At 57.2% G+C, this 12,815-nt stretch overlaps 1 protein-coding gene across 2 annotated transcripts; it reads right to left on the bottom strand.

Moving 5' to 3' along the window:
* Nucleotides 1-11,761, bottom strand: FAM168B (family with sequence similarity 168 member B). 2 transcript variants are annotated; one of them, XM_037138705.2, is made up of 7 exons: nt 11,534-11,761; nt 6,884-6,964; nt 5,277-5,360; nt 2,379-2,521; nt 2,104-2,278; nt 431-554; nt 1-93 (listed from the first exon to the last, which is right to left on the bottom strand). In XM_037138705.2, the coding sequence occupies exons 2-6, from the start codon at nt 6,951-6,953 to the stop codon at nt 442-444; spliced, it is 585 nt and encodes a 194-aa protein (XP_036994600.2). In that variant the 5' UTR covers nt 6,954-6,964; nt 11,534-11,761; the 3' UTR covers nt 1-93; nt 431-441. The 2 variants fall into 2 exon arrangements, with proteins under 2 accessions (XP_036994600.2, XP_036994598.2); XM_037138703.2 differs by having other exon boundaries at nt 2,104-2,281; nt 11,534-11,759.
* Between the last annotated feature and the right edge of the window lie 1,054 nt (nt 11,762-12,815).

Raw genomic sequence — 12,815 nt, 5'->3', positions numbered from 1 at the left:
CCAGAGCAGAAGGAGAGGGTCCTGGTTGAGGCGAGAGGCCTGCAGCACCGGCTGCAGGGCATCCGAGGGGCGGCGCCCAGCTCCATCCTGCACCTGGGGGCGGTGGGAGACGTGGTCACGGGCTGCCCTGCATGCTGCCTGGACAGGGGGCATGTCCACCCGTGGAGGCTGAGACCCACTCCCCCGCCAGGGTGGGGGAGGAAGCAGGTGCGCGTGGGCAGTGCGTGTGTACAGCAGGAAGGCCACAGCGCTGTCTTCCTTCTGCTCCTGCAGCCCCAGCGGGTACACACATTTAAACGCTGCACTGCCCTCGGGTCAAAGGCCGGGGAGCATTTTTCTCACGAGCGCTCACTTGATGGCAGACGTGCCGTCCTCCACAGGGGAAAACGCACTTTAGTCAAGAGCCCAGGCCTCGCCGCCGGTCACTTACGTTCGTGGTGATCACCACTGCGGGGGCACGTAACTGTAGGTTGGCGTTCCCGGACCCCTGTACGTGGGCACGGTGACTGGGTGGGGGGTGACAGGAGTTGGGGAGTGGGCCGTCAGCAGGGTACCTGGAAGGAAGAGCAGCGTCTCCGTGGCGGGCAGGGCCCTGCGCAGGCTTGCCGGGGGCCTCTGACCAGGAGGGCCCAGGGAGAGGGAGGGCCGTCTAGATGCTGACTACGCAGCAGGCATGCACGCCCAGCAGGGCTGCGCACAGTGCATCGGGGGAACCTCGGGTCAGCACGCTCGGCTGTTTTTCGGACAAAGTGATAGGTGACAAAATAAAAAGTATTACCTTCAGTTTTAAGAAAGAAAGCAATTTTCCCTGGCTGGTGTGACTCAGTGTCCTGAGTACCGGCCTGTGAACTGAAATGTTGCTGGTTTGATTCCCAGTCAGGGCACAGGCCTGGGTTGTAGGCCAGGTCCCCAGCAGGGGGTGTGAGAGGCAACCACACACTGATGTTTCTCTCCCTCTTTCTCCCTCCCTTCCCCTGTCTAAAATAAATTAATACAATCTGGAAAAAAGGGAAAAAAAACAAAGCAATCTGTCATACGCTACAACACTTATGAACCTGGAGGGCATTACAGGAAGTGAAAAGGGCAGTCACAGAAAGACCAGCAGTCAGTGGGTGGGGCCAGGGAGGGCGGCGGGAGAGTGAGGTGTGTAAGGGGCGGAGCTTCGCTCAGGTTTACACAGCAAAGTCCCGCAGGAGCTCCTGGAAGGCGTGAGCGAACACACAGGACTGAGCCGCGCACACAGACCCCCGACGAGACACGGAGTACCGGGGAGAGGGTGGAGGAAGAGCCCAGGCCGCTGAAGCGTGTGAGCACACCGAGACGAGCGTGCTTTTCCTGAGCCCGAAGGGAAGCGAGCAACCACGCGAGTGTACTGACAGACAAGCACTGGTGCGAATGGACAGCCTCACCAGGCACCTCCTCCCTCCTGGCCCCGGGGCCCCCGCCCGCCCCAGCGCACTGTCTGTCTGTGCCACAGGCACCTCTGCCTTGTGAGGCCAGTTCGGGGAGAGCGACGAGAACAAGCAGAAACACCTTTCTCTCTGGCATGGTTTTCTTCGTTCGAGTCACGTATATCGAACAGGGAAGAATATTTTTTAAGACTCTCCCAGCTACGGGCACCTGAGTGCATGGTGCACCGGCCCTGCCACAGACAGCTCCCCGCCCCAGGAGGGGAGGGGCTCTTGTCTGACAGGGTCCGCTCTCCCTGCGGAGTGATGTCGAACACGCTGGAGGGTTTCTGCAGGTGGCTGTCCTCTCTGGGACACAAAGCCAGCTTGCCTAGACTGACGACCTGCCTGCAAAGCACCCTGGGTCCTGCTGCACAGAACACTAGTCCCTTCCGCACAGGCTGCCAGTGGGCACCCACCCCGCTCCTGCTGCCCAGTGGCTCTCACGGCTCGTGCCCCCCAGCAGGGCCCTGTGACCACCCACACCCCATCCCCTACTGCATGGAGGAAGGGAAGGAAAGAAAGAGGAAAGAGGCAGTCCCTTCCCTAAAGAGTAGGTCCCTTCACACCTGTCCAGACATGGAAGGCCCAGGGTCGGGGCAGCAGTGAGCCGGCCCCTCCCAGCTCACTCGCACCTGACGCCAGGCCGACTCACCTGCTGACATGGCCATCGTGGTTCCGGCCACCACGCCCATGGCGACCCCGCCGCCTCGTGGAGGAGGGATGGGCGCAGGGTACACGGCTGCCGGCAGGCCGTCGGGCTGCACCACCGTGGTGTGGTGGATGACGTGTGGGGGCGCCGCGCACAGGGGCTGGGCGTAGAAGGCGCCCTGCTGCGGGCGGAGCAGGAGAGACGCCTGAGTGGGCTGCACTTCGGGCCAGAGCCCAGGAACTGGCCCGCACCATGCCCCACAGGGCTCCCCAGCCTACCTGTGCGTAGGGGCTCTGCTGGGGGTAGGCGCTCCGCACGGGGTACACTGCAGTCTGGTAGGGGGTGGGAGAGGAGGAGTACGGCGGCACTGCCCCGCTGGTGGGGGAGCAGGACACTTTGTAAGGTGTGCCAGGGGCATAGCCTGAAACAAAGAAGCCTGGTGATCTCACTGCACGCCTGCACACTCGCCAGATGCGGGAAGGAGCCCCGAGGGCCGTCCGTGTGCAGAAGAAAAGCAGAACAAAGGGAAAAGTTGCACTGAAAGTGCACTCCTCGGGTCCTGATAAAACACAAGCCGGCCAGGCCTTCCTGGGGCATAACGTGGCAGACAAGCACGCACTTCATGCCATAACCTCGCTTCTTGACATCTGTTTTAAAGAAATAAAGGTGGGCTTCCAGTCAAGATGGCAGTGCAGGGGGCCTGGCACCCGGAGCCCCTCAAACACATCCGAGTCACAGCTCACCTGCAGGATCACCACCTGGTGCCGCCCGAGATCTACTGGACTTGCAGGTGCAGGCGGAAGCCAAGTCTGTGCCTCCAAAGCCTGGCTCCCACCGTCTGCCCCCACCTAACTACAGGCCTGTCCAAAGTCCTTTCTGGTGGCTTCTCAAAACCCACGGCCTGTCCCGGCTCAGGCTCCCTACAACCTCTCACATAGCGGCACCTGACCTCGGCATGCCCAGTGTCTCTCGCTAAGTGGCCCAGGCCAGCCAGGCCAGCATGGAGAGCACGCTCAGGCGCTGACACACAGCTGAGAGGAGCTGAGGCAGCCAGCAATCCTCAGGGAACAGCCACATGTGAGATGCAGGGAAACAGAGATGGACACCTGCTGACTGCCACTGGAAGAGGGGCTTAAAACCTTGCTGCACTTTAAAAAAACCCGCAGCCCCAGGTCCAGTACTGATGGCAGCTGGCCACACCCACAGGCCCGGCCAGGGCGGAGGCCCTTTTCTGAGGCCCCCAAACCAACACGCCCTGGGGCAGCTGCACAGCATCCCCCAGTGGGCTCCCAACTCACTTCGTGGGGTCAGTCTCCCCACAGCACTGCGATTCTGGCCCAACTACACAGGCCAAGCCTGAGCGTCCACCTCGCCGGCCCAAGGGCCGCAGCAACCAGGGCTCAGCTACAACGGGAAGGACACACAGCCCACACAAGGGGCACCCCGGAGACCCAGCTCAGGTGGTCAGAAAGACCGAGCCACCGGGCCCCATGGGACAGCTGCGACCTAAGGCCACCATGCCAACACGGGGAGCCTCCTGACGCACAGACGCACACGCGGGGCGTCTGCCAGAATGAGACAAAGGGCCAGGCCCCAGGTGAATGAACAGGAGAGACCCTCGGAAAAAGAGCTAGAAGGTGGACACGGACACCTGACCGGAGGCACATGGATGGGGAACACGCAAGTGGAAGACTCCCGACGTCATCGGGCCTGAGACAAGCTCAAGGTCCGATTGCTGTGAAGCTCGAAGCTCTGCATGGCGGCAGCGTCGCAGCCAGTGGGGCTTGTCCGAGGGGCAGTCGCTGCTGAGTGAGACAGACACCACACCTCACTGCGCGGGACAGCTTTGGTTGCCAAGCAGGACCATGGCTCGAGTCAACAGGGTGTGCAGGGCGGGAACATGCCACCGCCTACACTGCGGGCGTGCAGCTGCCATAAGAGGCGGCCCTGCCTCTCCTCTGGATGCACGTGAGCCAACGGAAGCGCACCCCCCCACAGGCTTGCACACAAACACGCACTGTAGCTGTGTCTGTGACAGTGGGGGGATGCACACACCTGAGTCCACCACCTGGTGCACGGAGGAGCACATTGTGGAGGAAGAGGAAGCCGCTGACACTCACTTAACACGCCTGCCAAAATAGCTGTGCTAGGAGAGGCCAGCTCCCCACAAACAGGACATTCCACAGGCTCCTTCACAGCCAATTTTAGAAAACACCAAGGATCTCTAATGAGAGAGAACAGCTCTGTGACTTCCCGGTGGGAGCCGGGTGAGACCACAGAGGGGCTGTGGGGACGAGGGTGGTGTCCTGAGACCACGTGCACTGGGCCTCGGGGCATTCCCACCCCCCACAGGCTGCTTACAGACAGGTACGGACGGATGCGAAGCTGCAGGCCCCCCAGTGCGGGGAGGAGAGAGGGTGTGAGTGACACTCGAAAACAGAAACGTGGGGAAGAGGCAGCGCCCTGGGTCTGAGCCTCGGGCTGAACAGAGGTCAGGGCGGGAAGAAATGGGAGTGGTGACCAGAAGGGTTAATGATCAACGAGGAAGAGCTCAGAAAGAGGACACCACTGCGGTCCCCTCTGCTGTCAGCTCACGGTGTGTGGCCGGCCAGAGGGTCCAAGCCTGCCGCTGGAGGTTCAGAGGGCCGGTGTTGGGGAGTGAAGCCCGCAGTGAGCCAGCTCTGGAACGCGGGCTGGAGGAAAACCCACCCAATCTCACTGCCAGTTTCCACAATGTAAACACGTTCTCATGCACAGAAAATGAGACTCTTAAAAACAAGAATAACAAAAAAGAAACAACAGAATAAGGCTTTGAAAACTCACAAAGAAAATGAGATGTTCTTTTCAAACTATAACCAAAGTCCTAAAAAAATCTTAAAACTAGCATCTAAAAATGTTAGCAACCCAGCCGGACAACCTTCAGGTTCCAGCAGTCGACCCGGCTTCGTGAACCCGCATCTGGCAGCACGACGCACCTGCCACACCTGCACTCAGGATGGGGCCTGTGTGGAGGACAGATGTCAGAGAGGTGGCATTTGCAGCTCCTCCAACTGCCCATACCAGCAAGGCCAAGCTCATGAACCAGACGCAGTCCCAGGCCCCCATTCTGCAACCTCTCTTCTCAGACACCCCCGCTCCCCTCCGTCTCCCTGCTGCAGTGTGCAAGGTCTACGTACCTGTCTGGAAGGCCGGGCTCGCCCCGGGGTACATGCTGGGGGAGTAGGCAGGAGCTGCTGCTGCGTAGCCCATGGGGAAGCCGGCTGCAGAGAAACACAGGACAGTGGGCGTCACCACTGGGGAGGGACGGGACTCCACACGGGCCCTGGGGCCAGTCACCTTGCCTTCGTCACCAGGATGCGGGGCTGAGTACCAGGAGCCCAGCACAGCATCTATGGTGGCCGCCTCTGCTTGGAACCGTGATGGGCCGCAGCCCTGACTGTGCCTTTGGTCCCTATTGGCAAGGGCTTTTCACAGGTACAGCTGAACACGTCAGGCAGAAACTGAGTTAGAGTGCAAAAAACACTCCAAAATAAAACCACCCCCCAACACCCAGCATAAGGCCGAAAACTCCAATTCTCTGGCAGTTTGACTCTTGATGCTCACTCTGCAATTCATCACCAGTCACAGGGTTCAGAGGGCCCTGCGTGCCAGGGGGCCTCTGCTGGGGCCATGGGTGTGCACCTCACGACCCCCACCAGCAGCCTGACCTTCACCAGCAGGAACGAGGAGTCCCCAGAGAGCTGTGCCACAGCCGCTGCGGACCCGGGGAGTGCAAACGAGACAGCATCAAGACAGGCACCATCGCAGTCGGAACCCATCCCCCAGAGGCGGCCTGGCGGCAGGCAGTGTCCGGTAAAACACAACGAAGACCAAAGCCAGCCCTGTGGGTGGGTCTGAAATGGCTCCCGGAGTGCACTCAGGTGGCCACACCCGCACCTCTTCCAGAGACCCACCTGTGGTCCCGCAGTCCAGCCCAGAGGAGAGCCTGCTCCTGCCCCCTGCCAGGAATGGGGTGCTTCAGCCCCCTCTCCTCTGAGCATCCATCTCGCTCGGAAGGGACTAGACGGACAGGAGCCCCCCACCTAGCCCCAGCCTCGCAGACCCCAGGCCTCGCTTTCCATCCCCATGTGGGCTGTTTGAACCCACAAAGAGTAGATGCCCCAGGACAGGCACAGTGTCTGCTCACGGCCAAGTGCACTGGTTTTTACCTCACCTTCCTCTTTATCTGCAGACACATCTCTATGTTCTTGCAAATTCAGTTACGTGTACAATTTAAACGTTTTACTCGATTTTCTAGGTTTTTTTTTTTTTAACAGGGTTTTGACATTGCAAATAAACCTGGATAGAACAGCCTGCTTTTGACCGCTGTGGGGGCGGGGGGGGGGGGGGAGGTAGAGGCCGCAGCTCAGACTTCCACTGGGGAGGGGAGCTGCGTCCCACCAGCCGCACAGGCTGGCCAGAGGACAGAAGGCCTGGGCTCTCCTGGAGAGCAGGGATAGATAAACGGGCTGCCTGCCCAGGGACAAGGGGAGGGCTGTGGACACGGACACTGCATCTGAACCAGCACTCAGTAAGTCCTGCAGAGCGTGGGAGGCAGGGACACAGATCCCAGACCCGCACCCCAAACCACTGCCACCCCCCTCTGGACCCCGCGGTTCCGCAAGCAAGCATACTCCCCCCTCAGCTAAGCCACCCCAGGCGGGGTGTGTCAGCTCGGTGCTGGGGGGGGGGGTGCTACCAGGGTGCCCTGGTTCGGGCGTGAAGACAGACCACATGCACTCACCTGGGTAGCCGACACCTTTAGTGTTTGCGTAGGGAACCCCAGAGGAGCCAGGGCTGTACACAGGATTCATGACTCCCAGAACTGGAGAGGGAAGAGAGTGAGTTAGTCCGGCGCCTGGTCCAACCCGGTTCCTCTCCGGCAGCACTCTCACAACAGCGGGTAGCACGAATCTTTCCTCTCCTCCCCTCCCCGAGAACAAGGCCTCCCAGCCGTCACCAACCAATCCTGACCAGGAGGTGACAGCGCAGCCCTGCTGGGCGCCCACCAGGGCCCTGGGAACCTTCCTCCACAGCTGTGTCCACCTGGCAGGAGCTGAGGAAAGAAAGAAAAGTGCTCCCGCCCTGGCCGGGTGGACTGCTGGGTTGGATCGTCCCGCGCACCATCAAGGTTGCAGATTCGGTCAGGGCACAGACCTGGGTGGCGGGTTCAATCCCAGACCTGAGCACGTATGGGAGGCAACCAAGGGATGTTTCTCTCACCCCTCCCCTTCTAATGTAAACAACAGAACCCTTTAGAAAAAGAAAGAAAGAAAACCATCTAGGAGTAAGTAGAGACACAAAGAGTGCCTGTCTCTAGGGGTGGGTTTGGGGTTCCTTCCGCACCCTTCCCTACTTCTTAAACAGCTTCTGTTAAATATACGTTTTCTAAAAGACAAGTTAACTACAGTCCAGCAAGCAACTTTGTTAGCCTTCAGCGTTCCATTGTTCTCAATCCTTTCTCCCTAAAACGTTCAAGATCTTGCTCAGCTACAACCAAGGTTTCACCATTCCCCAGCGGAAATGTAACTGAACATCCCAGCAGGCTCCTCCAAGCGAGCACTACCCACCCCCCCCCACCGGTATCTGCAAGTGTGAGCCTGATGAAGACCACTTGGGGTCCTCACCCACTGAGTTGCCCTGGCCTGTGCAGCAGCGAGCACTAAGATACCCTGAAACTGAGCCGTAAAGACAACCTGGGTGATGCACGGAGCGGGCAACAGGCAGTGTGCCCTGGAATTCTGTACTTTTGGCTCAGTTTTGCTGTGACCTTAAAACCGCTCTAGAAGGTAAGATCTATTTTAAAAAGAAAAACACGTAAAATGCGTGGCACTCACTTGTTTTGCCCTCCCCACCACACCCCCCACTAAAATGGAGCCCCCTACAGGCAGGCGCCCGGCACCAGTCAGATGCAAATACCACCAACTTTCTAAAACCCCCCCACGCATCTCAAAACTCTAGCAAACTCCATTACAAAGACAAACCACATAACGCAGCTCACCGACTCACTGCGAACACTCACAACCCAGCAGTGCAGTGCACAAGTGTGTTCGGTCACACTTAGCCTTTGTCACAAGTTCTAACCCAACGCAGGAAGACACTGGGGACACTGGGGACACCTGCATGACTGCCTATTTCTCACCCTTGTGCACCAGAGGCAGACGCCGAACTTGCCACGCCGTCGCCAAGCAGAGGGAAGTCTGGGCCCGCACCGCCCCAGACTCCCTGTCTGTGCTGTCCAGGCCAGCGGCCAGCGCTGAAAGGAGCTACTGAGCACCCAACAAGGTGGCCAGTGCAAGACCGGGCTTTTTAGTTTTATTTAATTTCAACCTAAGTGGACTCCCATGTGGCTAGGGGCTACTGCGTGAAACAGCCCAGGTCTAGGGAAGAGGCGAGAGAGGAAATGAGGATGGGAGCGTGTAGAATCGACTGCGAATTTTCACCCCACAGCTTCATAAGCCAACTGGCAACTGCTGACCCCACCCTCCTGCACCTTTAACCCGATGCTGGCAGACCTTCTGCAGAGTTGCAGGCTCCTCACACGTTCCACCTCCTTTTCTGGCTCAACTATCAGCTCTCTCAAGAAGTGAATTATTTCCCCAAACCCCATTTCTCTGTTCTGTGCCAAGACCTAATTTTATTTTCTTAATCAAAGCCCGGCCGAGCAGAGCACTACGCAAAGGCCATGCGGACAGTAAGAGGCAGGTCCCAGCCCCGTCCTGGGTCTCCGGTCTGGAAAAGTGCGTTCCCACAGAACTTCCTGTGAGGACGGAGTGCCCGCTCTGTCCACACACAGAAGCCACTGGCGGCGGCCAGGCACTTGGATGTGGCCACACAGCAGAGGCACTGCTTCCTAGTTTACGTTTTGAGTGAGCTGTGGCCTGCAGGTGGCGGCTGCCATACAGGACGAGGGGCCGTGAGGCGGCGTGAGTGGTGCTGAGACAGGGCAGAGCCCTCTGGGCCCTGGCTGGTGTGCCCCGGAGGCTGGGGGTCGGAGGGTCTCTGGCCAGGGCACACGCCTGGGCTGCGGTCCAGGTCCCTGGTTGGAGGCAAGCGAGAGGAATCCATGTCTCTCTCACACACTGATGTTTCTCTCCCTCCCTTCCCCTCTCTCTCTGACAACAAATAAATGAATAAATAAGATCTTTAAAAAAGTGTTCTCAGGGTTGAGTGGAGAAGGAGAGATTGGTCAGGGAAAACTTGATTCACAGAGGAGGTATTTCCAACAAGCTCTAAAAGCAGGTAAGATTCTAGAAAGTCACAGAAATGAAAAAGTGCAAGGTGCCCGCCCTGTAGGAACGCCAGGTGACAGGGCTAATGTGGAGCCCAGGCCACATGCAGGGAACCAGCAGGTGACCATTCAGACCGGGGCCAGGGTGGGAGCACCCTGTGGAAACCCTTGAACGTGGGGCTGACAGGAGATGCCTCCCGGTAGGCAGGGAAGCGAAGGCACGGCACAGCCGGTGAGGACAAGTCACCGGGTGGCCTGGCCACGCCATTCCAGGTGGAAACTGCCCAGGGAAAGTGAAACAGACACCCCCGCAACAACGTGTGCACGAGTGTTGGTAAAGCGCCCCTCCTCACGGCCAACAGCTGCAAACACTGGGAAGCATGGGCCCCTAGGCCTCCTTCCCCAGTGACCAGGCCTGTCGTCTGAACCAGTAAAAGAAGCACCCTGCATGTGCCACGAGAACCCCACAGGACTGCATCTGAATGCTAAATAGCTACCATTAATTCCAAACTATTCAGAGGTTACCTTTCCTGAAAACGCTTTTACTTCCTCAAAGGAAAAGGATAAATACAGCTGAGAAAACATGGTAGCACACCGATGAAAGCAATGTCACAGTTCCCTCTCCAACCAACGGGCCTGCCCCGGGGCCATGAAAAGGCAAGGTCTGGGATCTGTGAATGGATGTCTTCCTGGGATTCATTTCTGGGATTCACCGAGAAATGCATTTGTGATCCTCACAAATGCAGGTGGCTGGCAGGACAGCAGAGGTGGCAACTGTGGCAGGCAGAGCCACTGACCTGCACACGTGCCCAGTGCTCCCACTATTCTGATGGGCAGGGGGCAGGAAGAGGGGGCGCTCCCTGCTGGGTCTTCTAGCCACTGCTGCACAAGACACCCCCCACCCAGGGGCAGGGGCTGCAAGAAGTGGGCTGCAACTGACAGCTGTCAGAGGGGAGGGGGCTGGATGGAAGGTGAGGGGATCCACCAAAGAACCTAAATGCATGACCCAGTGCAGTAAGTGGGCTGATGGCCAGAGGTGTGGGGGCGGGGCTGGGTGGAGGTGGGCAAAGGGGGGAAATGGGACATCTGCCAAGTATCAACAATAAATATAAACTATAAATAAATAAATAAGCCTTTGGGGACCTCTACCAGACCCTAGTTTCACACCACGACTAACCCTAAGTGGCGTATGCAAATTGCTGGCCCACCCAGATTAGGCCAAAGATAAAATCTCCACAATGGGCACCAGGAGAGCTTCAACACCAGAAAAAATAGCTATGGATCGTTCAATTCTTGGCCGTCACTGCAAAAATGATCCCCTACATCTATACTTACCAAAAATTTAAAGTGTGCCCCTATTACAGCCAATACCAAAAACTTTTAATCTAGTTTTTCACATCCTATTTTGGAAAGTTACCTCAAATTACATACACAAGGATGACTAGAAAATTTTAGGAACTGGACAAACGTTTGCATTTAAAAAATTTCTTGCTTAAGAAATGAATGAGCATGATAACTCCACCAGGGTTGTCATAAAATATCTGATAAAGAATTTCTTGCGTGCCAAGACATTCCAGGATATTTTTATGTATGACTTTAATTAAACATCAACTCATACAATCCATTAAGTGAGCATTTAGAGACACTATCAAAGAGAAAAATAATTCACCTGTCTTTAGCAAAGTTGACCCAGACTGGGCCACGAAACGTCCTTTCTTTAGAAATAGGAAAGGCTTTCACACCGGAAGGCGAACACCGAGTTTCTGCCAGACCAACAGAATCTTTACTTTGAAGGCAGACAAAGGGAATCGTTTACACATCAGATTATTAAAATCTTAGAACCTAAACCTGAGTTACAGGAACCACAATCTGCTGCTTCCCCGTTTTCCATCCATTTTCCGGATCTGCTCGCACTCCGCCCTCCGAGAGGCCCAGTGAGAACGCGCTCGTGCAGACTCCACCCGGGCAGCCGCCCCGCCGTCCGCTCCGCACCTGCGGGCATCCAGGCCCCCTCCCCCACCCGGCCCAGCCCCGCGGTCCCTCCTCCAGTGCACAGAACCCCAGGCGGCAGGCACGACCTTGGTGCCGCCCCAGGCCAGCTGCACAAAGCGCCGCACTTCCGGCCGGGCAGCCGCGCCCCGCGCGGGCCCCGCCCGCACTCACCGCGCCGCGGCGGCGGCCTGGGCCTGGACGGCCAGCGCACGCAGGCCCCGGATGGCTTGGGCGCTGGAGTCGCACTAAGTGGCGAGCACCGCAGCGGTGTGCTCCGACGCAAGGGCTGAGCCGCCAAATCCCCGTCGTCAGCGCCGCCTCGCCCGGCCCGCCTCCCCTCAGCCCGCGCTCCTAGCCGAAGCTGCGCAGTCACGGGTCTCCAACCTCACTTCCGTCCGGGGCGCGCCGCGGCGGGGGCGCGCCGTCACTTCCCTCGGAGGCCCCTTCCGGGCGCGGGGGTGACGTGCGCGCTCCCGTCGGCATCGAGAGGGCCGTTGTAGAGGCGAGTTGGAACCGCGGGCATGTCTGTCTTCCTCGACCTTTTCGAACAGACCTTTTCGAACAGACGCTAATGTGGACGGTTTATTCTCAAGCAGCTTTCGCTACGCACACTGATGCGATGCGGAAATGACACATTGGAGCGTGGCGGGCAGGGCACGGCTGCAGAGAGAAAGGTCACAGGTTTGATCCCCGGTCAGGGCAGCGGCCTGGGGCGCGGTTGCTCCTTGTCGCGGGCTCTTACCAAAGGCAACCTATGGAGGTTTCCCTCCCTCTCCCCTCTCTCAAAGAAATAATAAAATCCTTTTACCTAATTTTATTTATTTTGGATAGAGGGGATGGAAGGGAGAGAGGGAAACATCATTGTGAGGTTGCCTCTCGCGTGCCCCCTACTGGGGACCTGGCCTGCAACCCAGGCATGAACCCTGACTGGGAATCAAACCTGCGGCCCTTTGGCGGGTGCTCAATCCACTGAACCACACCAGCCAGGGCAAAAATAAATAAAATCGTTAAAAAACACACAAATAAGTTCTACAGGATGAAATTTCATTGTTTCTTTTTCTCCTTGATCTGCTTCTTTTTCACTGCTGCTACAGAATTTTTCCCTAATATGTTAGTGTGCCAGGCATCTTTTCTGTTGGTGTTTGATTACTTGTATTTGTTGGGATAGCTAGGGAATGCCGCAGTAATAACAAGTCCCCAACCTCAGTGTCTTCACACAGCAGTGTAAATTTATTTCTCACTTACACGTTGGGTCCAGACAGTTGAGATCATCTAAAGAAGTACACAAAAAATAAGGATTCATCAACAATAATAAAAATGAAAAAATAAAAATAGTCACGTTTTTAAATAACCAGAAGACAAAATTTATTTTGCACAAGGGTAGTTATAGGAAAAATAAATACATGCCTAGTGATAAATTTATAAGAATTTTTCAAAATCTGTATGAATACAA

The sequence above is a fragment of the Artibeus jamaicensis genome, unplaced genomic scaffold (genome assembly GCF_021234435.1).
Source record: "Artibeus jamaicensis isolate MK-2021 breed Jamaican fruit bat unplaced genomic scaffold, CSHL_Jam_final contig_415, whole genome shotgun sequence".
NCBI lineage: Eukaryota > Metazoa > Chordata > Mammalia > Chiroptera > Phyllostomidae > Artibeus > Artibeus jamaicensis.
This window is presented reverse-complemented; position numbering and strand designations above follow the sequence as displayed.